This window comes from Dicentrarchus labrax, unplaced genomic scaffold (genome assembly GCF_905237075.1).
Source record: "Dicentrarchus labrax unplaced genomic scaffold, dlabrax2021, whole genome shotgun sequence".
In the NCBI taxonomy this organism is placed as follows: domain Eukaryota; kingdom Metazoa; phylum Chordata; class Actinopteri; family Moronidae; genus Dicentrarchus; species Dicentrarchus labrax.
In genome coordinates, this window is record NW_026136707.1 from 19,738,143 (window position 1) to 19,765,927 (window position 27,785).

The 27,785-nt window shown below is 39.1% G+C and overlaps 3 protein-coding genes across 5 annotated transcripts; 1 reads left to right on the forward strand and 2 right to left on the reverse strand.

Annotated features, from left to right (window-relative positions):
- Positions 1 to 174: 174 nt before the first annotated feature.
- hpn (hepsin) lies at positions 175 to 15,082 on the reverse strand. Of its 2 annotated transcripts, none has more exons than XM_051406236.1 (13): positions 14,934 to 15,082; positions 13,189 to 13,344; positions 7,616 to 7,723; positions 7,392 to 7,433; positions 7,048 to 7,177; positions 6,849 to 6,968; positions 6,627 to 6,667; positions 5,835 to 6,000; positions 5,537 to 5,727; positions 4,149 to 4,244; positions 3,696 to 3,838; positions 3,268 to 3,432; positions 175 to 2,801 (listed from the first exon to the last, which is right to left on the reverse strand). In XM_051406236.1, exons 2-13 carry the CDS (start codon positions 13,217 to 13,219, stop codon positions 2,757 to 2,759), a joined length of 1,278 nt encoding a protein of 425 aa, XP_051262196.1. In that variant the 5' UTR covers positions 13,220 to 13,344; positions 14,934 to 15,082; the 3' UTR covers positions 175 to 2,756. The 2 variants fall into 2 exon arrangements, with proteins under 2 accessions (XP_051262196.1, XP_051262195.1); XM_051406235.1 differs by lacking the exon at positions 14,934 to 15,082 and adding an exon at positions 14,728 to 14,930.
- Positions 15,083 to 15,217: 135 nt separating this feature from the next.
- Positions 15,218 to 22,623, forward strand: LOC127366877 (sialoadhesin-like). The gene is made up of 8 exons (XM_051406238.1): positions 15,218 to 15,647; positions 16,320 to 16,462; positions 16,752 to 16,822; positions 16,936 to 17,141; positions 18,227 to 18,490; positions 18,964 to 19,275; positions 20,092 to 20,194; positions 20,428 to 22,623. Exons 1-8 carry the CDS (start codon positions 15,587 to 15,589, stop codon positions 20,489 to 20,491), a joined length of 1,224 nt encoding a protein of 407 aa, XP_051262198.1. The 5' UTR covers positions 15,218 to 15,586; the 3' UTR covers positions 20,492 to 22,623.
- LOC127366878 (B-cell receptor CD22) lies at positions 22,137 to 26,255 on the reverse strand. 2 transcript variants are annotated; one of them, XM_051406240.1, is made up of 8 exons: positions 26,217 to 26,248; positions 26,008 to 26,102; positions 25,267 to 25,611; positions 24,946 to 25,170; positions 24,029 to 24,310; positions 23,633 to 23,714; positions 23,495 to 23,528; positions 22,137 to 23,414 (listed from the first exon to the last, which is right to left on the reverse strand). In XM_051406240.1, exons 2-8 carry the CDS (start codon positions 26,042 to 26,044, stop codon positions 23,349 to 23,351), a joined length of 1,071 nt encoding a protein of 356 aa, XP_051262200.1. In that variant the 5' UTR covers positions 26,045 to 26,102; positions 26,217 to 26,248; the 3' UTR covers positions 22,137 to 23,348. The 2 variants fall into 2 exon arrangements, with proteins under 2 accessions (XP_051262200.1, XP_051262199.1); XM_051406239.1 differs by having other exon boundaries at positions 26,008 to 26,255.
- Positions 26,256 to 27,785: the final 1,530 nt, after the last annotated feature.

Here is a 27,785-nt window from a genome sequence, read left to right on the forward strand (position 1 = left end):
AAATATTTTTTATTTTACTTTTATAAGGGATTTTTGGGAGCAAAAATCCAAAACTGTGTACTGTATACTACAATATAAATATATTTTACAGCCATCTGTACTGTTAATATTCAATATTTATACATGTATATACATTTAAAAGAGTGATATTATAACACAATGACTGAAGACAAGTTGTTTTTAATTAAGGATTTATTTCAATACAATACTCAATGAAACAGTTTACATTTTACAAAATGTATTTCTCTTGTACACATCATAATCACCATAAATGTACATACATGAATTTTATTTCAAAGGGGTGAGTAGTATGAGAATGCATATTACATTCGGTTTATTCAAGAGATAAAAATCAGTGCCAGACAGGGTTCAAATGTATTTTGCAGAAAGTTAGTTGTGTTCACATCCATTCCTTTATGTCAGCCAGGAGCGGGTTCAGATTCAGTTCATATCTACAGTGATAGAGTTCTGTGTTATGTTTTTTATTTTGTGAATATTGTTTTGTGATTCTAGTGAGGGTGCAGTCATTTTTGTGCCTATACACTATACCTCATCCTCTGTCATGTTGGTTATTTGCTTGAGATGCAGATTAGTTTGAAACATTTCATTTTTCCCATTTGTCCTTATGTAATAAACATTTCTCTGAAGGTGTAAATACATTGTCTTGTAAAACAAATATATTTCAGTATAGTGACCTTCGACCTTCGTCCTGATGCCGCTTTAATCTGAATATAAGTAACAGCCGTAAACTTACTGTTGAAATGATTATTTGTGGTTTATGTTAAAGACGACTGTAAGAGCTGGAATTTTAGTATATACTAATGCATACTCATGCCAGTTAATGAAATGAGACATCATTAGCATTCGAAGTCTGGTAATTAATATGTGCGGCAGTAAAAGTAAAATATCTTCTGAGAACATGATTTAGGTTGTTATTGCACTCCTGGCTTTAAGATCTGTAACATAACATCTACATAAACAAGACAGTGACTAATATTTACAAGATAACAACAAAATACTCATCCATTCATGTGGGAATAAAGACAGAACTTGTATGAATAATTATTCTTCATACAAAAGTCAGGCTACTGCATATAAAAAGATATGAAACATATCACACAAGTAAGAGTTCAATTATATATGAGATGCTTGTGATGTGAAAAGTTGGATGTGTGCTGTAATTCTTCAAAATTACCAACATGTTAGATTCTAATTGTCTGTGTGTGTTTCTTAGTGTTGCACAATGTAAATGCACGCACTGTGGCTTACTGTGTACACCGGCATCCTTGCAATTACATCTAGAATTATTAAGATAAACCTGAGCATTCACAAGTCTTAATTCAATGTACTGCTCTTTAGCTCATAAGTTATAGTGGTTATTTCTACAGAATATTGATTTTTGGTGGCATGGCAGTTGTATGTAGCTAAACAAAAAATACAAGAGGAGAAAAAAGTCAGCTCAGAAAAACAAAATCATTGTATTTTACAAAACTGGCTTCATAAATCCAGTAAAGTGATTCTAGTATTCTTCACTTTTACCCTTTTATCAATATTTAACTTCATAATAACAAAGTTAGTCAACATTAATGTGAAGGTCTTAAAGGTCTGGTGTGTAACATTTAGGAGGATCTATTGGCAGAAACTGAATATTCATAAGTATGTTTTAATTAGTGTATAGTTACCTGAAAATAAGGGTCCTCCTCTACGGACCCACGAACCGCCATGGGTAGCCCAGAACGGACACACCAAACACTGGCTCTAAATGGGGCCTACATGTTTTTCACAAGTTTCATGGCCACCGTAGTTTCTCCTACAAACTGAGCTGTATTAAAACGCAATCTGCAACTTGACCTCTAGATGCCACTAAATCCTACACACTGGTCCTGTAAAGGTGGGGTAAGCGATTCTAGACGATGCGATTCAAATCCAATTCTTTTTATTCATTTAGCGGATATCTCCTCACGCTCCACTAGCTTTCTGCTGTGTGCTGGCACAACACTATCTTGTTATTCTGGCCATTCCAGCTAGGATTTGTGTGTCAGATAACGTTAAATTACTTGCCCACGGACATTCAGCTAACTTTCTGGTTTGCCAAGACATGCTTTTGATGTGATGTTAGCTATGGTAGCAGGAGAGGTGTCAGTATTGCTGTCTGGAGCTGGTGTGCCCTCTCTGGGTGTTAGCTGCACAGCAGCAACGTTAGCTACAGTTTGCTAACCCACAACATAGCTACATTATTTGTTTGCTCTATATCATGGTATTTGTCTGTATGTTTTAAGGGTTTTATAGCCACCTAAAAACAGACCTAAAAACAGGCTTGCCAACATTACCTTCATTGTTGGCTTAGCTACAAACCTACAATGTTCTCCTCACTGTAGTTTTATAAAAACAATTTAAACAACTAACTTTGGCCAGTTCCGTTGTGTTTTGGATGCTGTGTGCTTGCAAGTCGTTCATGTGATGACGTTTTATAATCTTTCAACAAACTTTCTCCGGAATCGCGTACCCGACCTTTAAAGACCTCTGTCTGTGTATCGCTGCACAGATAAAGGTTATCTATTAGCAAGTGTGATATTGGTAGAGATTTAACAATGTGGGAAGGTTCAGGAAGTGGTTAAATCCTCACTAAAAAAGTTTTAGGTAAGACGGGGAATCTGGGACACCACAGCCTTTCATCCCCATCAAACAGGCCCCGCTGACATCTACAGGGTCTTTCAATATTGTCATCCAAGAGTAAAAAAATGGGAGCAGGAATCTCATGTCCGGGCCATTTTATGAACCCCCGGTGAGTTGTGATAGTTCTGTAGGAGAGAGATGAGAGCAATTGTTAAACACATCTTTAATGTCACAAGAACAGATTATAGATATAGATGACTAAAACTTTACCTCAAATTAATGTATGTAACATTGTATGCAACAATTTTTTTTGTTTCCTTGTGTGTGGGGGTAAGGAAAAACTAGCATGTCCTCTACTATTCATTCTTTTTTTCCATGCTATCTATGAATATTTTGCAGTGTCACATGTTTTGACTTTCCAAAGGAAAAACTCCTCACAGCCTGAATATGAATACAGACTCCTTGTACCTGTATGTGGAAGTGTGGGCAATGTCCATATATTGGTTGTGAGTGGTTTATAGATGAGTTATTGTTCTGTTTATGTAGTTATTCCCAGTCAATTAATTTGGTGGCAGAGGCATTGCTATCTGTATTATAGTATTACAACTATTTCATTACATTACCATAAAAAAAAATTGTTCAGTTTCTCACCCTCATGGCCGTAGATATCCAGGGCAGAAATCGGGACACTCTGGTGTAGACTCCAGGTTTCTTGGGCATGGCACAGCCTGTTCCCCAGCTCACAACCCCCAGCAGACGATACCGACTGGTCTTGGACAGGCAATCATATGCCACAAAAGGACCACCACTGTCTCCCTGAAGCCACAGAGGATTAAAGCATACGCACATTATAACCACTCATTTTAAGCAAGCATAAACACAACTTCAAACAAATATGAATGTAATAACACATCAAAGAAACCAAGTATATGCACTGGGCACATTCAGATTACAAGCAGAAAAGCAAAGTACACACAGAGACACAAGAGGACATCTCAGAGTTCCATAATTAGAAACCCACACACATAAACACACCAGCATTTATGCACCAGAACGCATCGACACAGACACACCCTGACCTGGCAGGCATCCGTGCCTCCTTTCTCATAACCAGCACAGAACATACTGGTGGTGATTTGATTGTCATAGTAATCAGGAGCGTTACAGACAGTGTCGCTGATGATGGGGACGTTCGCTTCCTGGAGAACATCTGCTAGACGACCTGTAAGTGAGAAATATTAAAAACTGTTAAAAACAACAATATTGCGGAGGGGGTTTAGCTAAAAAGGAGCATTTATGTTTCCGAGATGTATCAATTGTCCTTTCTGTCCTTTTAAATATTGCAACAGACATGTATGTATGTATGTAGATCAAAGTGTACACTGGTGTTTGTTATATTAGCACATTGATAGGTTTACAAAAAATAGCTACAGAAATGAGAAAAGAGGATGGGCTGCAATGCAAATAATGTCATCCAACACGTAATTTTATGCATTGTATTACGTTACAGCTGTAATGATACATAGACTCACCATAGTATCCTACATTTCCCCAGCCTGTTACTGTTCCCATCTGCCCGTCTATCAGTCTTTGACCGTATGCTGGCAGGCAAATAGGCTGGATGTATTCTACACACAACCACATCAAGACATAAGTAAACACATTTACATAATAATATTTCACCATGAAACACACACATACACAGTGTCATCAAAGGTTTACTCGTACTAAAATGCAGAAGAAGCCACATTTGCATGCTGCAATAATAATAAGTAACAATGAAGATAAATGAGTTTCAGCCTTTCATATCCAAACATTGTATATTAATGCCTGGAGCAAGACAGACCTGTATACAGTAATAATGAAATTAAGCTTTAGTCCAATTTTTTATTTAGCTCCTGTCTTGTTCTCACTCCTGATTATAATATGCTATAGCTTTGATTTAATTGTTAACAGTATACAGGATAAAACTATTCTCATTGGGCTACGCTGTCTAAGGGTGAATTAATGAACACAATATATATGAAACAAGTGAGTGGCACAATACAGGTAACGTATCATCCATGAAGGACACTTTACAGAGAGCCATTTAACCTAAACCTGTCCTTTCCGTATGTTATATGCAGTGGTTGTAATTATGAATGTCAAACACTAGATGTCAGACATGACCTCCTGAAACATTGCTACTACAAGTTTATTTTACTGCATAATATGACATGCTGTTAATAAACATCAGTGAGTCAACAATTCATCACTACGTGTGACTGTAAATCAGGTTTTATTTACATTTCAGAAACTTTAGCCACTGCCTTGTCCCTCTACATCCATATTTCTGCAGGTCAAATAATGTTAATAAAGTATTTGCATTTAGATATTTGTAATTTCCTCAAAATATTTGCTTACAACCCACTAAATATGCTGATTTAGTTATATTTAGTTATTTTTTAGTGACATACACTGTTAACACAATGCTAACCTCTGTCTCTCTCCTAACCTATAATACCAGCATAAACCACAACCTCCAATCATCCTTTTGCATGCCTCAACAGATTGCAGTATCACAGATACACAAAGACAGATGACTCTTACTCATTATGAAAGTGTGGATATTTTACTAAAGGAGTCATTGATACCAGGACAGAACGAGAGCATCAGACACAAGAGGAATTGGTAGTTATATCCTGTTCAATGCCGATATTATTATGTTGAATAAAAGAACTTTTGTCCTGCTGACTCAAATTTGGGAAACAGGAAACCTAAAGCAGGCAAATTTACCACAATGACTGACTCTGTGTCTCTTTGACTCTCTCTGTTTCTTTGCCATTCTTCCTCATCTCTAATCACTGTCACCATGCAATCAAATACTAGAGTGTGTAGGGGAGTGTGTGAAGATGAATGTGTGCGCTCTTGTGTGTCCTACCATTGAAAACGATGGGCTGGGTGAGGGCCAGAACAGCGATGTCCCTGCTGTTGTCATCAATGTTAGCATCTACAAAGGGCAGGTAGCTGCTGTGGTAAACGATGGTCTTCACCTCTGCCACATTGGCGTTGACTGGTTTATTATAGATGGAGCCCAGCAGCACACGCCAGCGATTAACAAAGCGATACCGCCTACAGGGAAAAAGTGAAAGAAGAAGAAGCGATGATGTCTCACGTGAGTTTTACCAGTACTGACAATATACAGTAATTTCTGTATGAATTCAGGCTCGTTTACTTACTCAGGGAAGCAGTGAGCTGCTGAGACAATCCATCGGTTTGAGATGATGGATCCTCCACACTGATGAACTCCATCATACTGTAAGCTGACCTGCCAAGGCCAACTGCCCTGCCGGGCATCCACACCACCAACTATACGGTCTGCTGCAAAACTACGCCTGCCACAGTCTGCCGAGTAGAGAGAGTGACAAAGAGGGAGACAAAAATAAGTTTACTGTCTGGGTAAACTGTAGGTGAAAGACTTAAACATATGTAGACAGGAGAACCAGAGCAAAGACTGAAGAATGAGAGTAAGTGAAGGTGAGATTAGCATAAAGAATGAAATAAATAATAACAGACATACTGTAAAGAGGAACAAAACATCAGAGCAGAGCTGCAACAATTATCACAATTATTAAATACTATTAAATTACTCACCAGCTATTTTGACAATTGATTAATCATTTTGAGTCATTTTTTCAGAAAATATTTCGAAAATGTTTAGTTTCTGTGAATATTTTCTGGTTTCTTTAGTCCTCTGTGACAGTAAACTGAATATCTTTGTGTTGTGAACAAATTTGAGGGCTTTCAACATTTTTCACCATTTTATGACATTTTATGGACTCAACAACAAATTAATCAACAAAATAATTAAACAGATTATTTAATAATTGAATAATTGTTCATTGTTAGTTGCAGCCCTACGACAGAGTAAGATGGTGGATGGGAGCATGTGGAAAAAGATGAGAGGTGGGTGTAAGATATCAGAGTATAAAGTGTGCCAGTGTGTCACACAGAATGAGTGCAGATCTCACCTTGGCACAACAGTGTGAGAACCTCCCTGCTCTCACAGTCACTGCAACAAAGACAAACAGAGTTAGTAACAGCCTGACAGAAAAAAAGAAAACATCCAAACTAAGTTACTGTTCAGCTTTCTCTATGTTAACCGAGTAGACAGGTGAAAGAAAAGGCAGGATGAGCAACAGAGAGGACAGTGTAGTAGAAGGTTAGACTGCTATGAGACAGGTGTTTGTTACCATGGGAACAATGAGTCTTTGATTTTCTTGCCGAAGCTGAGCTCTTCCTGTCTGACACAGAAAAACTCCCCGCCATCTCCACTGGCCTCTGGCACTGATGTGACTGAGTAATTCACCACACTACAACAAAAGCGCATACACTTTAGTCCTTTATCATACCATGCAGCAAGGAAACCATGTAATTGTAAAAATATCTCACCTGACAAACCCCACTTCCTCACAGCTGATGCTAGCTAGCAGCTCATTGGCTGAGGAGGAACACACCTGACGCCACCTCCTCTGGGCGGAGTCAAAGACTCTGAGATGTTGGTCAGCAGAATTTACCTGGACTGCAGGGAATGATAATGGGGTTACTTTTAGCTGGGTACAATAGCATCAAATGTTTTTTTTGGTTGCAGCTAACACAGAAACAAAAATATACAATATCCTCCTTGGCAGTCAAAAACATATGTAATTCGTCCTTACTGTACTGTGACATCTCGTATAAGACTAATTATTAGAAATCTATGAATTTGAAAGCATCACCTGTCCTCTCTTACTCACCATCATACAGTCCTGTGTCTTCCTCCATTGTGCAATACGTAACTATAGAAAGGTAATAAAAAACAGCAGGCATTTGTTAAGTCAATGCAATGTATGATACCATATAATGAAATATCTTTGATAATGAGAACTATTAAATATAAACGTGAAATCAAAAACAGATTACACTCATCATATGTTTGACAAGAATGTGTGTTTCAATGTGTGAAAGCATGTGGTCTGACCTACGGCCCAGACGGCTGCTCCAATGGCTCCCAAGGTCATCAGCATCACACACACTCCAATCACACGGCAGGGGGTCAACACACAGGTCAGAGAGATTCCCCTGCTCCCTGCAGACACACACACACACACACATACATGACTGACAGTGAGATATATATGTACACAGAGAGACACACACATGAATGCATAACTCAAGCCTTTAACATTACGTAGTTACATATTACAATATTCCCACTACACACAGGTGGCTGAAGACAAAAGAGTAAATATAACACACACAGTGAACTAAAGTTAACTGCGTTGTGTGTATATGTGTGTGTATATATATATATATGTAAATATATATATATATGCCAATACCTAAGAAAATGATACATGGCAATAGTTCAGACTCCTAGTATTTAATTTGGGCTCTTTTTTTGGACTACACCCTACCCTACAATAAACATCAGCACAATAACCAGTTTCAGCTCACTGTCCCTATGTGAACGGGCATACAGCACATTTCCTGGCAAAGACTAAAAAGTACAAATGACACTGATTAGATCAATAGTCTAAAGTCTAGCATTTCTCCACAAAGCAAGAACAAACTCTTAAGCTAGGATATGGTGCCATGTCTGTACCGCGTGCACATACAGTATGTGTGTGCTCCTGCCCATGTTATCCTCTGCTCTGAGGATAAGTTGTCAGCTTGACCCACGGCTTAAGGTTAATACACGTTTCATTATAGACATACAATAGAATGAAAAAACGCAGGTGTAATTATTAACAATAATAAATCCATTCAGCTGTGCCAGGTCCAGGATCCTGGTCGTCACTGTCATGGCTTACTAGGACACTTGTGATGGTACAGAGCCATAATTTATCTTTTTTAGTTCCACATGTGCTGTTCCTACTATGACAAGTCTGTTTCCCCAAGTGTCCCAGTGACCTAGGGCAGTGTAAGAGTGAACCAGAATACAGAATAAATTGTAGTATTTACACCTGTTTAGAGCCTTTAAAATGTAAATTTTTCTTCCTTCTATCAATGGTCAACAAAACACCCATTTGACTTGGCCAGAGAAGCAGGTGTTTCTGACTACATTAAAGTCATGGCAATGATCACGATGCACAATGATAGAGCCCTAATGCAGCAATCATTATATTGTGAATTACACCCGTGTGTTTTCAGCCACAACATGTCAAAATGTCGGCTGTAAAAAAGACTGCTTGAGTGACAAACTGAACTTGGGACACTTTCTGTGGTGAGAATAAGGTATAGGAGTGACTTTTAAAGTAGACTCAAGTATCTGTCATTTCTATTAAATATGAAAATTATTTTATTACTCATTACCAATAGTGAGAGATGAAGGAATAAACAAGGTGTCCATGCTGAAAGGGCTGATGTAACCCTAAATCAAGTGTATTAACATTGGATATTGAAAGCCTGTGTGTTAAGTTATTACATAGATATTGCATGAGACAGCCAAGACTCTAATAGTAATACTTTCCATCAGTGTGCCAGGAAACAACTGCAGATGCTGTAAGTACCATATGAGTTTCCTATCGAATCAGAGAAAACATTCTACATGCCATGTTTCCTTCCTACTACTGTCTCACTCCGACATGTTCCCTACTCTTTCACATCTCTAGCTCTCTCACAAAGTTATCACAATTAAAAACAATTCCATTACAATGTTTTGATAATTAACAATAGATTTACCAAATGTAAATGTTTACAGGGAAAGTGGTTTGTGCTTCTTGAGGATAGGACCCATTATCAGTTAGTAAAGTTTTAAATGTTTTCTTTGGACATTAACGGGCTGCAGAACCAGAACCGTTCCTGCACAGTTACCAACTTAAAGTCATTTTCCTAAACTTATGTGTCAACTTGAGTCTTGTGTCTTGATGTAAGTAAAACAACTCAAGGAATGACAAGGAACCAGTATTGTTCTGAACAACTTGGTCCCACAGCTGCCGGATTTCTACGTTGTTGTCATGAAAGGTGATAGCTGTGTAGACCTGCTAATCCAGTGACCTCCTTCTCAGCTATCTCCTCACAACTGCTCCCTCCCTCTACACTACAGCCTCTCCCTGACCCACTCTACCTGCACCTTGACTGCACTTCCCTCCCTACCTTTCCTTGGCTCCCTCCGTACCCATCTCTTTCCTTCCTGTCTTCCCCTCTTTGTGCCTCTCTTCTCCCTCCCTTCCTCAGGCTTCCCCTCCAACCCTCCAGTCAGCATGATAATGGTGTTATTGTTCCTTGAGTTGTAAAATTGGTGATGAAAAAGGTTTAAGTGTGAAACAAGAAGGAGTATCCGATTGATGCCACAGGACATAATTTATCAGAGGGACATTCCAGGCTCGCGTTCATTCATTCAGATTGTAGTTTCCAGGAAATACCCCAAAATTTGTTCCACACACCTCAACTCCAGCACCAAAACTGGTTCTGCCCACCCCCCTAGTTTCCAACTCCTTTCTTCTTCTTTTTTCGCTGCTCTCTTCTCCCAAACACACTGCAAGACAGAACAAGCACTCTATTGTGTCCACTTCTACCTGAGACCACCTTCTCCTGTGTGTGTGTGTGTGTCTCTGCATGTGTGTGTGTCTCTCTGCATGTGTGTGTTGTGAGGAAGGGCTCTTCTGAAATCACTGTGGTATTATGTGCTGACTAGTACACTGCAATAGTGAAGGTTGGACAATTGTGAATGCAGTTCAGATGTTGTATATCTTGTATTACAATAATGCAAACACTGCGTAACGTTTTGCGTTCTGTTCAAAGATTCAGAGTTCTCCTCAGCAAGGCTGAGTTGTGAAATTTGAAGTTTAAAGTATATTTAATTATATAAAAAACAAAAGTTTCTCTAGGACACTGTCACAATACTGTTGTCTGAGTTTGTAAACTACAAACTCACTTAAGATTAATTGATGTTTAACAAAAAGTAGCACTCAACAAATAAAAGTGTCTTGATGTATCACTGTTGTTGTACATAAGGAATATTATTAACTATCCAGCTACATTCTGACTTTATAGATCGTTGCCACTGTGGTAAAGGCTGACATGAGAGGTAAGAATGAATCATCATTTACTGAACATAACATACATTTTATTTTGGGTTATTTCTATCCTCATCCATGAGTCACATGACCAGACACCGAAGCAGCATGATGGAAAAGCTTCACTGTGTCATTACTCATTCTCAGGGTAGTCAGGAGGGATACCCTTAAATTTGCACACATTACGCCCTCCCACTGTAATACCTCACGGTTGAGTAAAGGGCAACAGATGTGTACCACATTGGACAAGGGGCTGTCCACGCCCTCCCAAAACTCTCGGAAATGCACAGACAACACATTCTGTATTCAGGAAAAGGTTTCTTTTTGTCGTTTTCTACTAAATGATAGTTCATTTGAAATTAAAGACTTGTAGCAAATTGTCTGAAGGATCTTTCCAAACAGGATAATATCTACTAATCTTTCTTAAAGTGTTATCGATATACTGTAACTTAACCTTGCCAAAGAATTATGAACAGAAAATGTTTTCTGAGAAGTCATACAAGGTCTGGAACTCTTCTTTCTGAGAGTGTTATAGGTTGATTTGAAAGAACAATCCCGAGTCAAAGATAATTTTACTATTTTCTTCCAGGGCGTCCAACTGTCTCACACAGTCTTCATCACCAGATAAAGTTTGCTCTGTTGTCATGGAGCTTGGATCTGACATGTAAGCTCATTAGCTCTTATATCTTCAGTATCACTTTTATGACTTCTTGTCTCTCTTGGCTTAAAGTTAAGTATTAAAGTCCATTCTTGACCTTTAAAATAGTAGTTTGACAAAATAATCCCAGCTCAAGGTTCATGTACTAGCTTACTAGCTGACTGCATAGTCAGCATCTACAGTATTATCCTTTGTTCTCTTAGTGGCATTAGAGGCACTTACATATGGACTATGGGAAACAAAACTACTTTCAAAACAGGAAGATCACACTGGTATATATCTGGTGCCATCGAAAACAAGACTGAGCTTAATTCAACATACATCCATTCCAAATTAAATAGGAAAAGAGGTTTAAGGGCTTTCGAATAATATATCCTTCCTCAGTAGACTGAAGTGAACCTAGGTGTGGTAGGAGTGGGATGAGGCAAAGACAACAGTCCAGAAGCAGGAGGAGACCTCACAGGCACACAGATGAAGACCCAGCAGAAGCTATGACTCATACTTGTAGTGGTTGTCATGGTGGAAACGTAATAATAAACACAATCAGCCCAATATGAAAGATACCCTGCCCCGTGTGACAGAAATGGTCGCGTGTGAACTGTGTTTCTCTGCTTGTCCACACACGTATTGTATATAAGCATGTCACGTTTAAGGTAAACACTGCTTGTTACTGATAATAGATGACGTCCCACCTAATCTAAGCACAGCCGTACTCAAAAAAACCACACCACATGTGCCACTCCTAGGCTAGACTGTGTTTCTCTTGTAATTACACCAAAGACACAGCCTGATTCATTGCATCTGGGTGGACTCCCTTCAGTCAGGCAACAGAAAGTACAAAAGTAAGCGGACCATGTTCATACAGAAGGTAAGAGCACAATGACCAAGAAGACCTGTTGAAGAGAGCAGCGGAAGATGCGAAGATGATGTCAGTTTTAAACTAAAGACGTCACATACTGGGAGACTATTGGCTTCTTTTTACTGGCACTTGCTTTGTCCCTGCAGTGGAAGGTAAGTTGTCTAGAAGGGGTCGTGGGGTAAAAGAAAGGGTAAATTTATTGTCTCTATAAAGTTTGAAGATTTTAATTGTTGTAAGAAGTTTTCAGTCCAAACGGTAGCTGCAGGCTTTCAAGATACCACAGGAAAATGTAAGGTCAACACAGCCACATCGGAAACACAGGGTCTTTCAGTACACACTGACAGGAATGCTATCTTATCTTTACTCCCATAACACAATTATATACTTATACTGCAGTGAACTCATTAAGAGCCATAAAACCTTGACACTGCCTTACAGCTACAGTGACAGGAGGACAGATGTGGATTCTCCAGTTTCCCTTTAAATGTGGGCTTCACTAATGTTGATGAGAGAGTGTCTGCTGGAATAAGGTAGGAGAGCTTTATATTGACAGTGCCATAGTTATAATGAGTCTGTTTGTTTATGACCACCAGGAGAGTGTGATGTTATTGCATAAATATAAAGTGCTGTAAAGTGTAATCTGGTGTAGAGGGCGGTGGTTATTTCTGACCCCAGTAATCAACATCACTATTACATTTCTATTTGAGATAGGACTTAATCTTACTGGATGAAAAATATTACTACCAATCTAGGTATGTGTTTACCAAGTTGAGAGCCAAACCTCAAAAATAAATCCAGTGAACATAAGAGAGACAGCCAGCCAGCTTTGAACAAACAGTTAATGGTTAACTGTCAAGTGGACTGATGTCTGCTCCCAAATACAGAAAACAGGCAACATGAACTACAGCCTGTCCAGCACAGCATTTTAATCTGTGTGTGTGTGTGTGTGTGTGTGTGTGGGCGGAGGGAGGGGTGGGGAGAATAAGAACAACAGTGTATGCAATATGTGCACTCACCCATCTTCCCCTCAACTTTCTCAGCATACATCTGTATACAGTAGGAAGCAGAGGTCAACAACAGACAATGTTCTTTCTCCTTTCCTTCCTTTCTTCCTTCCTTCTCTCCTTGACTCCTCAGGGCAGGTGGTCTAAGCCCTTGGCAGTCACCTTTGCCTGGTAATATAACAGTGAAAACAAACACCATATTTTTGGCAACATTTGTCAAAGAGAGTTTGACAGAGAGACATATTTGAGATTTAATGCAGAATGAGTAGGATTTTCCTAAAAAAAATACAAAAATAATCAATCATCACTTATGACCCACTAGATGTGAGTGGTGGTGTCTGTATCAGCAGAAACCCTGCCCTCTGCCTTTATTTTCTTATTATGCTGTGTTCTGGACATTTCTGGGCGTCAACCTTTTGGCAGCGAGTATGTAGCCCCCAGCCAAATTTCAAGCATGCATCCAAGATGGAGCTACAAAGATGGCGGACACAGGGCACGTTGAGCCGGGGAGGAGGAGCCCACTTTGTTGTTGTGTTTACAACCTGAAATCCTACTCATTCTGCCTTTAAGTTTAAAAAACATCTAACATATAAGGTGACAGGACTAACTAGTTTGCCACAAGTATGGTCTAGACCTGCTCTATTTGGAAAGTGTCCTGGGATAACTTCTGATATGATTTGGTGCTATACAAATAAATTTGAATGGAATTGAATTGAATTAATAACTAACAATATTGCTTATATTTTTTTTATTTATATAAGTACAGGTATGTTACATCACATGTTTCAGTCTTTGTGTTGAGTTAATTCACTCTCACACACACACACACACATATATATACAGCACATATACACTCAAGACTCACCCCTCCCCTCCTAACAGCCAAGTCAGCTAAAATCATCTCATTATGTAACTGATTATTTCTAAGATGTAAAACTGACAATGACAAAACAAATGATACAAATGCATGAACTCTATAAAATAAATTACTCTGTGTACTAACTGGGTTGCTTTTCCTGATATGTGTACCTTAATTTTCCATGTGTACGAGCTTCTTATGCCACTAAATATATTAGACTTTTGTCTTCATCACCAAAGGTTAAACCAGTTACAGTAATGACTGCAAACATGGACTCATATGGGAGCACAAAGGCATTATTATAGGGAGTAGGCTGACTGTACCTTCAGCTTAGTGAGTTATTTTAAATGCATCTCTTATACAAAACTATTTAGAACAATGTTTAAAAAGCATATAAAAGTGTTATGATATGTGAATCACTTTAGCATTGTGTTAGAGAGTTAGGGTCTGTATAGCAGAGGTCTGGGGGCAGACATGGTTAAACAGAACAAAGAGCATTAAAAAGAAGTTCACATTCTGTTAAAATTATTAAAATTATCCAAGTGGTCTATCTTATTTTATTTTAACTTTTAGTAGTAAAGTTTATAATAAAGTTTTAAATGACACCAAAATGAAGCTACTAGCTACTAGTTTTCAGAGTTAGCATAAAACCGCAGGGATGAAATGAAGTCGCCTTCCACAAAGTGACTCACCCGTCCTTTCTTGCAGCAGGTGGAGCCCTGGCCTCCTCCTTTACAGATTAATATAGTCTTATATTTTAAGTCCGCTTTGAAAGATTAAAAAAAGCCTCGAAGGCAGGCCACAATACAGTTCAAACGCCACCACAGATAAATCCCAGTTTTCAGTAAATCCTTTTTTTTCTCTTTTTTTTTTTCTGCTGTGTTCACAGGTTACTGACCCCAAAGAAAGAAGGACCAAAAACAGTTTTCAGCGACCGTTTTCTATCAGCCAAAACCCCCGGCACCGGCTCCTAACAGAAAGGAGACAAACATTTGGAAGACTGGACTAATTGAAACAAAGTTAGTGTAAGTTTATCCGCAGTCCGTCGGGCTGTGTGGTCGTCCTGTGAGCGCTCAGCTGCGCAGACAAGAGGGGCACCAGTGACGTCAACAGCACGTCCCTGAGTGGACACACTGGGCACGAGAGCTCTTGTACTGGCTGTCTGACCCCTGTATACCTGCTCCAGGTGAACACACTGTCCTACAGGCGGGGACTGTCATAATAAAACTGATTGAAAGATGTCTGCTGTGGTTTTGGTATATTACTCTCAGTTCTTGTGATGTCTCATCTCCCTATCTGCACAGCTGAGTCAGAAATCACATACAGGCCTAGACATATTGTAGTTCCCTTTGCTGACACAATCATCACCTTAGTTCCTTGTTGGCAGAAACAAATAAAAAGGGGAAGCTGGGCCATCTGATCTGTCAGTGTTTGTTGTGGGAGACACTGACTTAACTAGAGAGCAGAAGAGGGTAGACTAGACGAGGATCCCGGGAGAGGAGAGAGAGGTCTGACCACAACAAAGCAAGCAAACAGCCACATAAGGAAAGGATGAAGATGGGTGGAGGAGCTGCACGGAGCTGCTGGCTGCTGCTCACACTCTCTCTGAAAGGTAAGAGCTGAAAGTACAGGCAGCATTCATGATTTCATGCTGACATACACATTAACACTGTGAAGATCAGCTCATGCCATCATCTATCCGTCACACTGACTGAACAGAATTTATTTCAAGTGTTGAGCTTCATTCTTAGAGTGACGTTATAGAAATCACTGAGGTGATCACAACCGCTTAAAGGATTATTTCAGTGGCTAAATGTAGGCTACATCTTCACTAAGCCGCTGCCACAAAAATTTTGAGAAAATTCTGGGGTAAGGAGTAACATTTCTCCCACTGAAGGGCAAACATTACCTGGGGAAAGCATTAAAGTACAGTCTCTTTGAGAAGACACATTTTAAGTATTAAAAAAATAAACATCTGGTAAATACAATAAATACACTGTAGATAATTGTAACAGTAGCTCTCTGGGTAATGTTTTTTAATACTGACAATAGGTTAGACACTAATACAGTAACTTCATGAGATAAACATCTATTATCATTCATTCATAACGTATTAAAGTTTTTCTTACAGCGTATTGCAACTGTGAGTTATTCTACCTTTATCTGTAAAATCAATTCATTCTTGAAGACAGTTTCCACCTTTTTAATGTAACTTGTGGTTATAGCCAGTTGTTATATTTGAACCATTGTATATAGATTTTAATACACGTCCTCTGCTCTTCAGGTATTCTTGCTGGTGATTGGTCAGTTCATCTCCCCTCCAGTCCTATCTGTGCTGTGATTGGTTCCTCTGTGGTTCTCCCTTGTTCCTATGACTACCCCCAAAGTTCTAATGAAACCAGGGAAGAGGGGCAGCTTTCTGCTCAGGTAATTCAATAAAGAAGGCATTGTTAGCAGTTGCAGTATATCCCGCAGTGTGTCTTCCTCTGCCAGGGCTAAAATCCGTAATCACAATGAACAGAAACGAGCAGCTACATGGGGGTTGATTAAGGGTAACTGAGTTAAACTATTTTAAGCTTGCAATTTAAGTTTTGGGAGTGGTTTAGACTACAGACCTAGAGCCATGTTAACATAAACACAGCATCTCATATATCACAGTACTTCAAAAGCTCTTTGTTTTGTATCTTTAGCAACTCTGTATATTTGTTTCTATTAGGGCAGAGGACAACAGTACAGAGTTTTGTCTGAGATGTGGTGTCTTGAAGACAGCCGCTGTATCACACCAAGGTATTGTTTGAGACACGCACACACACAAGACCAGACCTGCGATTCATTTTAGCAAAGAACTCACAGCACAGGGTTTAACAAAGTATCTAAGTCTGTGTGTCTGTCCGTCTCAGATATGTCTTCCACAGTGACGGTATCTTCCCAGATCCATCCTACCAGAACAGGGTGGAGTACCTGGGTCAACCAGGAACAAAAAACTGTTCTCTGAGGATATCTGATGTGAAACAGTCCGACAGTGGAGCATACGTGTTTTACCTCATCACCAGCCACCCTACGCAGAAGATGCCAGAGCAGAGAGGTATACAGCTGCTGGTAGCAGGTGGGAACTTTTCATTTACAACTAATAGGCCTACTACTACTAATACTCATCACCATCATCATAACAAGGACTGTCCTCTTTAGCAAAGCATCATCAACATAGTGATCAATCTGTAGTTTATCATTTGTAGAATTATTAAGAAAGTAGAAACATGAAGCTGGAATTTGAAATGGCAACAACAGTTACGTGATTAAACTAAAATTCAATATGAAGAAGAACGCGACAGTTTGAACTACAGTGGACAACCACAAAATCTTTGTTTATTTTTCCTTCCTCTATGTTGTGACTGTTTTTGTCCGTCCTTGTGTCTCACTTACTGGCTGTCTATTGCTCCATGCCTGTCTGCCTGCAATAACAGTACTGAATGCTGTGTTTAGTAATATATGTTGAACAAGCTAGAATATTTGTTAACTTCACTGTAATTACAAGCGTTGATGTTTTAAGTATCCACCACTTCCTTTAAACAACAATCTGTTTGACACATTGGGCTATTTGTGAGAAGCAGAACTGAAACCGATCACTGTCTGTATATAGACCAACTATAAACTCAACTTGACATTACAATCAGTTCCATAATGTCCACTGCTGGTTGGAGCTAAATCAAACTCAAACATGTGAGGACAAACTGTAACTTGTCTTTGCTGGCAAGTTTTAAAAAGGCGATTTAGAGCCATTAAAGGTATTAGAGCGTGTTGACAAGAAATCTAATTTTGTGTGTGTAGGTGTTGGTGTCCAACCACAAGGCGAGTCTAAAGACATTATTGAGAAATGTCTGGATGAAGTCTTGTTGTTTTCTTGTTTTTCCTCTTTGTTGCCATGCTGTGTCATCATTCGGGATTCACAAAAGCCCTTTGAGTACTGGCAACCTGTAAGATAAACAAAACAACAACTGCAAAACAGCTGTTTTTAAAACCATGTAACAGTTGAAGAAATGATACAGGGTAAAATATCCAAAATGATAAGATAATCTTTAAAAGAGTGTGCCATACAATTGTTAGTCAAGCAAGTAGTATGTGCTGCTAACATACACCCAGGGATTACAGTAAGTACAATAACCACCTGTGTCTTAACTCTTTTTCCTGCAGATGCATCCAGCGCAGTCACAGTGTCAGCAAGTCGCTCCAGTGACGTCACTGAGGGCGAGGCATTACGTCTGGCCTGCTGCAGCCCTGCGGCCGGTCCACAGGCCCGTTTCAGATGGTTCAAGAGCACGAGCACCAGCCCACGACACACTGGACAGGTGTGGGACGTCAGTGAGGTTACGTCTGATGACTCTGGCAGCTACTACTGTCAGATACAGACTGGAGATAAAGTGCAGAACTCTACAATGTTGCCCATTGATGTAGAGTGTAAGTAAAGTTTGATCCTGTATACTGTGTGTGAATATACAGAAATATATAAGAGAGGATAAACAGACACCTACAAAGTCATTGCTTTATTTATCCATTTATTCATCTCATCATCAAATTGTTCTGTCATACATGTAACCAAAAAAGCAGAAGTAAAGAAGGAAGTACATTTAAGAAAGTTTGCCTTTGACTTTAACATTAACATAACAAGTAAGGTGCTGCTGACAGCATTTCACAAGTAAATTCTCTGTTCTTGAGAAATTCTTAAGAAACTTCCCCCGTAAGGTTTGATAACTGGGTTAAAATTAGTTTTAATAACTGGGTTAAAATTTGTTTTAATAACTTGGTTACAATTTGGTTTGATACCTGGGTTAAAATTTGGTTTGATAACTGGGTTAAAAGCAGTCAATGTTTCAACATCTCATGTGACTTGAAGCCAGGGGTAACTGACCTTTCATCTTGTTCTTGTTTAGACTCTCCTCAAAACACACTGATCTTAGTCTCTCCTGCTGGAGAGCTACAGGACAGTCTTCCTGTGACTCTGACCTGCAGCAGCGATGCTAACCCACCTGTCCTCACATACACCTGGTACCAGGGAGAAGCGTGTTTCTCTACATCAGACCAAACCTTTCATCCAGGCAGACGAGCCCTGGCCACACCCACAGGAAGAGTCTCGACATTCAGCAGTGCCAACATCACCGCTGAGGAATATGGGCTGCACTGCTGTGTGGCACGCAACAGACATGGATCACAGACTAACATTGTAACACTCAGAAGCTCTAAAGGTAGGTTAATGAAGAGCTTGTCATTCACAGAAGTGAGTTTTGCAGTTTTCAGTGGCAACCGTGTTCCTGCAGAAAACCCAGAGTAACACCAAATATTCAGTGTTTGCAGGGTTTTGAGTAAATTAGCAAATATTAGTACAAAACATATTAACTAACTAATTAAAAAAGCTAGGCATGATAGGGGTGACTCATAAATACTGTACACAATGATCTGTGACAGTGACTTTTCTTTCACAAATAAATCTGAAACAACCTTACCCTTAGCTAAGCAAAATTATTTATCTGTTCGGCCACCAGGGTATTAAAAAACAACGGGTTGAATTCACAAAAATCTAAGATTTAGATTATTATTTTTATATTATTACTTAAATTTGTGCAAAATGAATATATTTTCTCCCCCATGTATAAATGGTGAGCAATTTGTGGTTTAATGTCTTTTTGACACATTTTGATATGTGGATGGGAGGAGATTGAACCACCAGTTGTGCAGTTAATGGCTGACTCACTGCCACCAGAGCTACTACACCCACTACAGTTCAAGGTTGTGAGGCTAAACATTGTGTTTTACAAGCAACTTGATTTGACAACCTACTTATCCTGATCTCTATCATTGCAACATAAATACCCATGAAGTTGTCCAGTCAATATTAAGTTCAAATATTTTTCCTAAAACACAAATCACATTGTTTTAATTTTAAATGAGCGAACTGCAATCAAATGAAGCAGGTCCACAGCAGCCATTCACTTGTATAAAGAACTACTGTCTGACATAGTTTGACCAACAGTAAGTTCTCATCCTGCTTCTGTCCACTACAGCAACAACCCCGTCTGACTCTTCAGGAAGCAGACTGGTGTTTATCGGGGTGACCATTGGTATTCTACTGGCTATTGTCGCCTTAGTGGCCTGTCTTGTTACAAGGTGAGTTCTTTGCTTCTCTTACAGCTGATCTGTATCAGGATACGTTTTTATTTAGTTATTATTATTAGATTGGTGGACAATATAAGTAAAATAATTTAATCCAGTACGTTACACACAGTCTAATAAGAAATGCTACTGTGTCCTACACTACCTGAAGCATCATTTATAACAGCATGCATTCACTGTAATGAATGAAATGTCAGTATTTTTTTATTAATTATTTGTCCTTTCAGGAGACGGAAGACATCCAGACACCGGTCGTATGTCCTCACCGAGACAACTGCTACAGCACCTTAAGACCTACCTTATTCCGCACAAAGTACAAACACCCTACAACCACCAAAGATACCCAAAATACACTTGTGCATTTACCTTCACACATCATGTTGCCACCCAAAACTAGTATTGCATCACATGCTGTAGCACATTTTGTAGACATTTTGCTTAATGACTGAAATCACGTACACAGAAGAAGAACTTTTCCAAGACTGATGACAGCAGCGCTGTGAGAACCTGAAGATCATGTGACAGACATTACTGTACATCCAAGCCACCAGGACACAACACTGAAAACCCTCCTAGATTTCTATGCACTGAGCTGAATGAGGATAAACTTGGCTGGCTTGGGCTTTAAGAGAACTGCTTGATTTTAAAATTGACGTTGTGAAGTGAAGCAAACGTGTGGGTATATCTTTATTCTATTTGTTTAAGTGCTGTTGTGCTGTGGGATAATGCAGTCAGGAATTAACCCTCTACTTTGTACTTGCCAGTTGAGCTGTTGCAGTGGCGGATGTGAATTTGAATACACCCTCCACGGTTCATCACATATGACGACCACAGTGACATCTGGAGTTGTTGTTAGCACTGATACCAATGCTGGATTTTAACAGCACATTGTAAAGTGCCCCACATACTGTATAAGCAATGTCCAAAGACAGACAACACTGAAGAAAAAAAACAGTAATAATGATCCAATTAAAAGCTGTCAGCAGTCAGGACTTGGTCACATCTGTGTGGTTTTGAGTAAACTCTTCAGTGTGATAAGACTCTAACAGATACAGAACAGAGCCTGTGGAGAAGTGGAGGAGGATGAAAACCAAGAGGACAGTGACTCTGTAACAAGGGCACTGATTTACAAAATGCACTTGGATATTCATCTCATTAGTCTATTTTTAGAATTTAGCTTTATCTATTGTATTAAAGTGAGAATAGTTGAGTAAAGTGGTGCACACATCTTCTATTTTTAAATGCTGATTAAAGGTCCAGTGTGTAAAATTTAGGAAGCTCTATTGGCAGTAATGGAATATAATATCTATAGGTATGTATTCATTAGCGTATAATAACCTGAAAATAAGAATGATTGTGTTTTTGTTTCCTTAGACTGAGAGGTTTTATCTACAGAGGGAGCGGGTCCTCTTCTGTGGAGTCAGCCATGTTGAACCACCATGTTTCTACAGTAGCCCAAACATTGGCTGTAGACAGGGCCATTTGTGTTTTTCATGAGTTTTTCAGCCACCGTAGTTTCTCCTACACTCTTGAAAGGCTGAGCTGTATTCAAATGGTTGCAATCTGCAACTTCACTGCTAGGTGCAACTAAATAAACTAAATAAATCCTACACACTGGTCCTTAAAAATATAAAGGGCGTGCTCAGTTTCGCGTATGCGCACATTACCTTAAGAGCTGTTTCTGTTCTGTTCCATTTACTGTACATTTTTAAATTTTTTAAGATGTTGTAATGGGAAATACAGGCAATTAGTCGTGGCCATATTGGAACGCTGCTGATTTCCATTATGCATACTGAGCTTCAAATTTCACAAACTTTTGTAAGCTACAGTTTATGTCATCTGAGATTTGTTCTAAATGTATTGTATATGGCAAAGCGATACCAAGATTAACAAAATATGTGATATGTTTTTGTATTTTCCAACACTTGAAACATGCCTTGGAAACAAGACAGAGTTTATTGCTTAGCAAAACATCTTAACAATAGAAAAATAATCAGTGTGATGATAAACAAGAGGGCGTCACAATATGCGTCATACAACAACAATAATCTATACAGTTGTTACAGCAGCCAGCATTTATTTGGGACCATAGAGCGACCACTGCAAATGCAACAAGAAGTAAGGGTTGAATGGCAATCATCACCTGATTTACATGACTTTTTCTCAGTGTGGTCTAGACATGATATGCTGGCGCATAACACGAGCACAGCACACACTGACGCACACAAACTGCAAGAGGCTGTTCATTGCTGCTTGCAGCTTCAATTCAAGTTTGATATGCTGTTCTTCTGCATGCAGCAGGTCCAGTCTAGCATATTAACCAAAGATCTGCTATGTATATCTGTGTCATGCACATGTTGATGAGTTTACAGTGTAGAACAACTTTTTAAATGCATTGACCCAATAAACGCTATGCTGTTGTATGTTGTTTCTGTTACAACTGAAAATAAAATCTATTTTAAATAAAATCGGAAGACCAACCTCAATCATAACCTTAAAAAACCTTCCACCTTAAAAAGGTTATGGTTAAGGTTAATAATGTAAATACTACTGATAAGTTGATAGACTGAAGCATTTACAAGTTTACAAAAACAATGAGTATTTTTAACTCAAGAGGGCAGCATATCCTGATTTGACCACAGTGATTCTTGATTCAGACTGCTGAAGTAGAAAACCAGTCACTTCAGTGAAAATGCTCTGCAACAATATTTTAAGACCAGCAACTACAGACAATAATAATCACTGCTGCAATCATAGGAAGAGGGGCTATATTCAAAACAGATGAAAATAGCTTAACTTAGTAACAGCATGGTTGTGGGTATTTCATTGATGAAACATCAGTATAGAATAGTAGGACAGCAGAAGATAGACAGGAGAGACAGACAGAGGAGATGACACACAGCAAAGGGCCACACCAGCTCTACCAGGTGAGCTACTGGGCCTCAGTTTATGATAATGTTACAATTCGTAACCCTTGTGTCTCCGGTGTTACAGGGAGTCATGAGAAGGACGGAACGTTTACACAGACGAATCAGGAAGTCAAAACTCCTCAAGTGTAACAGTTTTTTGGTTGAGCTCTGTAACAGACTAGAGATATCTTGTGTCAATTCATGAAATGTCATCATGCTTCTCTAGTTTTTTTAAAGAGTCATTTCCTTCTGTCTTTTTGACCCATATAGACTGGGCTGATGTTTTCATATTCAGGGCCGTTGTCCTGAAACATAACAGGGCAACATTAGATATTTTGCGAGACACTGTAATTTCTTTATTTAAACAGAGCTGTAGTCTTCTTACCTCTTTGTCCACAGTAGAATTACATCTGTGCCTCCTTTAACAATCATATAAGAGAAGTTTGTACATTGAATTCTTCAGCATTTCATGACAGTCATAATCAAATTAACCATGTCCAGTGTTGAATGTAACTTAACTTACCATGCCCAGATAACGGCCAGTGTAAGCAACAGCACAATGACGACTTTGACTCCAATACCAACAAGGAGGATCAAATGGTTAACTATCAGTAGAGGCAGAGGTAGAAATAAAGTTACACTGACAGGATCTCAAATGTAGAAATGTTCCACAAATATATTATTATTAATATGTTATATTGTAGATGTGTAGTTGAAATCCCATGTTACTAAAATCAGACCATTTACCATTTAACAGCCAGTTTGTGCTCTAACTCCAGCTTTATTTGAATTCTTACCCCAAATGTCCTTCCAGTAAGGTTAGTTTGCAACTTTTCAACTATCATTCCCCATTGGGTGAGTTATTGATGGCATATCAACACAATCCCTGAACAGGTCATAACTGCCTTAAAATACTCACTGTCTGTTTTGTCCACTGTCAGCAGAACCTCAGCTGAGTTGTCCACGCCCAGTGGGTTCCTGGCCTGGCAGAGATAGAGTCCAGTGTGGGACGCCTCCACAGAGGGAAAAGACATCACCTGTCCTGAGCCCACCTGAACCATAGAGCTGGAAGAAGCTGTCCTCTTGTACCAGGTGTAGTTGTCTGCTGCAGGGTTAGCAGTACTGTTGCAGGTAAGGTTCACACTGCTGCCCACTGTCAGGTTGCCATAACTCACCTCAACAGACACATTCAACGGGGGATCTGAATTAAATAAAAAAAATACTGCGCTGTTGTATACATTGGTTTATAAACTGTATTTTTGTTTGTAAATGAAAACTATGTATATTCATGGAGGATCATCACCACTTATAGCCAAAGAAATACCCTAATTGACAAAGAATATTTAAAAACAGTACATCATTTTAGTAAATTTCCTTATTCGCTTTCTTGCTCAGAGTTAGATGTGAACACTGATATCACTCTCATGTCTGTACAGTAAACACAAAGCTACCACCAGCAGTCACTTAGCTAAGCTTAGCACAAAGACTGGAAAGAGGGGGGAACAGGTTCTCTAGGTTTGATGCTCAGTGAGTCATACTGTACCCTGTAATAACAGAATTGGCGCCTGTTAGTTCAAAAATACTTGCTGTATAAATTATTTTTAAGTTCTCACATTATTGATCTTTTATTCCCTGACTTCACACCTTGTTCCCATGTACCCATCGGGACCCACTGGTCCACTGTCACTACAAAAAACATTACACTGTAAATTGGGAAGATTTACGCTGTATGTTGCGGGTCACAATCTTAAGCTTTCCCAATTATTTCTTACATGCATCACACAGTGAAATACCAGTTTCTCAACCAAAAGTGTCATTAAAAAAAACCATACTTACACTGAACATCCAGAGCCACAGGGTCCGATAGCACTGACTCCTGTCCTTTGAGAGCACATGCATAGTTCCCTGAATCCTCTGTCTGAGCCTGGAACTCTGGTTTTGCTACTGGTCGTCCATCTTTAAACCAAACTACGCTGGGATGTTGACAGGATGTTCCACATTCAAGAGTCACGGTGTCTCCGGCTCTGACTCTGTCAGGGTTCACTCTGGCACTGATCATCTCTAGATATCAATCAGTTAGAAAACTGAGACCATGATATTAAGAAAAGTTACAAATATTAAACTTGAAGAGTGACACTCAAAGTAGAATAATTTTACCTGTGACAGACAGATACACTGATTTTTTACTATGCCATCCGTAGCTCTCCGTATCAAACCTGAAGTAGTAAAATCCAGTGTCATTATCCTGCAGGTCATGAATTACCAGGCTACAGTCGTGCTGCCGGTCTCCAATATATTCAGAACGATTTTGATATGAAGGAAGTTCTGAAAGCTTAAAACGTTTCCACTGTTTATCTTTTAATCCCCCTCTGTGCCATGTAGTGTTAGTAACACTTTCACCATCTGGGTAGTTGTATGAGCACCTGAACTCCACTGATGATCCCTTTAAACCACAAGGATCTGAGTTTTCAAAAGTCACTGACCAAGCAGAACTCACAGGTCCTGCAGAGAGATCATGGTGTCAGTATTAGTTCTATTGATGTTCTTTAGGCTAAATGTGCAGAATTCAATGGAAACATGCTGCTCTGCAACAGTAAATATGCAGTCAATATATTTTTTAACTTAGGATATGACTATGAAGACCATAGGTTTGCCTCAACCTGAAACTGAAAAAGGTTTGTCGGGTTGTAATTAAAATTAGACTTCTGGAGAGGGAGGAAGGTGTCAGCCCCATCCCTTGTGAAAATGAAAGTATTTCCTTTCTATCTTATTTAGCAACTAAATGTGTCTTTCCTCTGCCTGATTGGTGATGTACAAACAGTATTTATAACAGCACAATATACATTTAAAACATAACATTTGTCCTCAAACGTAAAGTGAAAACTAGTCTCTCCTTACCTGGCTGCAGTATCAGAAGCAGCAGGGCTCCGATCATCTTCCCCACAATGCAAAACACAAAGTATCAAGAAGGATCTGTGGTGGTCTGAGGTGATCTGAGGTGGGCGTCACGCATGCAGTATGAGAGAAAACGTAGAGCTAAATTAGAGATAGGCACTTCTGGAAATGTAGTCTAAGAGAGTTTTGGACAAGTGCAGCAAAGCTCTGACCCGTGATGCTCTTGTGAGGCTGCTGACACATCACACGATGGGCGGAGTCAGCTGTCTTTCTCGCACATACCAAAAAAACAGTTAATAAAGATGATATAATGACTTGGAGGGAAAAAAAAGTTAAAAAACACATGTACATGAGGAACTTGTGGTTAACACTTCCTGGTCTCACATCTCGTCATTTACTATGTGCTGTTTTTTTTTTTTTTGCTTTCCTTCTAAAATTTATTTTCTTTCTACTGCTGTAACAAATGTTTCTTTTCATGTTCTACGTTTAAAAAAAAGCAAAAACACAATGCTCTCCAACAAGAGGCAGTCTTTTCCAAAGGTAAAGTCTCCTGCTTCAACAAGGAGAACATCATCAGATCTCAGTTTGGTTCTCAGTTTGTTTCTTGCGCAGACATTTAATAATATGTCAGTCTAGACTGAAATATGTCAAAAAAAACAATTTAATGGATTGTCTTGACAGTCTAGTTGATTAACTGTCCTCCACTGGCTTTTCCTTTATTTTATTTAGTAAAACAGACCTCTACAGGATTTACAGAAAATGTACATTCATGATTTCTTCCTAACTTATTCTACTTCTAGTGATCTTTGGTGATCCCCTAACTTTTTGGGTAGGGCCACCATGGTCCACAACAGTGACATTTGTAGTTAGTGGAGTTTTATTGGAGTTGTAGTTATAAAGTTTGCTGCAGACATTCAAGGTCCCTAGAGGACAAATTCTAATTTGGTGAACCCCTGACTTTTACTTGCAAAACGAATGAAAAATAGTTTTATTTTGTGTTCAGTGACAATTAAAGTTAGCATGGTAACAGGCTGAACTAAGACAGTGAACCTTTTACAATCAAACCTGCCAAACATGTTAGCATTTAGCTCAAAGCTCTGTAGAGGTCACGTACGTCAATTACTCCTTCTTCTCTGCATTTTTCAATTATAATTCTATACTATTTTATATGTGCAATATTTGAACACTAATACTTTTTCTAATATCTTCTTGGTCACATTAGTCATTACAGGAAACCTCACACCTATTTATAAATTTACTTCATGTGAAATAAAAAATGTGCAACTTCACAGAGCTGCTAGCGTGTCTGTAGACTTTTATCACGCAAGCAGCAGAGCCTGAATGTAATCTCACTCTTTCAATTTTATGGTATGCATTGTCTCAGTGTCTAAAAATAAACAACGCACTATAATTGATTGGCACAGGGCGTTTAAACAAGAACAAGTGCAAGAGCAATTTGGTGAAAAGTGATACCAAGCTGCTTGTCCTTCAGAAGGAAGGAACTTATTTGAAAGTAAAATTTTGGTCGCCAAGTATTTAAAGCTTATTAAGACTGAGAGACAGTAGGGAAAGTAAGGGAGACTTGAGGGGGATGAGGGAGGGAGGGATAACAGATGTGTGTGTGTGTGTGTGTGTGTGTGTGTGTGTGTGTGTGTGTGTGTGTGTGTGTGGTGTGTGTGTGACAGAGAGAGAGCCAAAGTAAATGGAGCAGCATCAAAAGCCTCCTTGCCCGGCCTGTTCAACCTGTTTCTCATTCGCAGACATCCATCTTGTAAATCAGG

Excerpts from the sequence above, each read along its gene's own strand:
- LOC127366877 (XM_051406238.1), top strand. The coding sequence starts at position 15,587 with ATGAAGATGGGTGGAGGAGCTGCACGGAGCTGCTGGCTGCTGCTCACA. Across the intron at positions 16,463-16,751 it reads AGGGGCAGCTTTCTGCTCAG|GGCAGAGGACAACAGTACAG; the intron begins GTAATTCAATAA and ends TGTTTCTATTAG. Across the intron at positions 19,276-20,091 it reads AACACTCAGAAGCTCTAAAG|CAACAACCCCGTCTGACTCT; the intron begins GTAGGTTAATGA and ends TGTCCACTACAG.
- hpn (XM_051406236.1), bottom strand. The coding sequence starts at position 13,219 with ATGTATGCTGAGAAAGTTGAGGGGAAGATGG. Across the intron at positions 7,724-13,188 it reads GAAAGTTGAGGGGAAGATGG|GGAGCAGGGGAATCTCTCTG; the intron begins GTGAGTGCACAT and ends GTGTGTCTGCAG. Across the intron at positions 3,433-3,695 it reads GAGGCACGGATGCCTGCCAG|GGAGACAGTGGTGGTCCTTT; the intron begins GTCAGGGTGTGT and ends CTGTGGCTTCAG.
- LOC127366878 (XM_051406239.1), bottom strand. The coding sequence starts at position 26,044 with ATGATCGGAGCCCTGCTGCTTCTGATACTGCAGCCAG. Across the intron at positions 25,171-25,266 it reads AGTGTATCTGTCTGTCACAG|AGATGATCAGTGCCAGAGTG; the intron begins GTAAAATTATTC and ends ATTGATATCTAG. Across the intron at positions 23,715-24,028 it reads GACAGTGGACAAAACAGACA|TTAACCATTTGATCCTCCTT; the intron begins GTGAGTATTTTA and ends CTCTACTGATAG.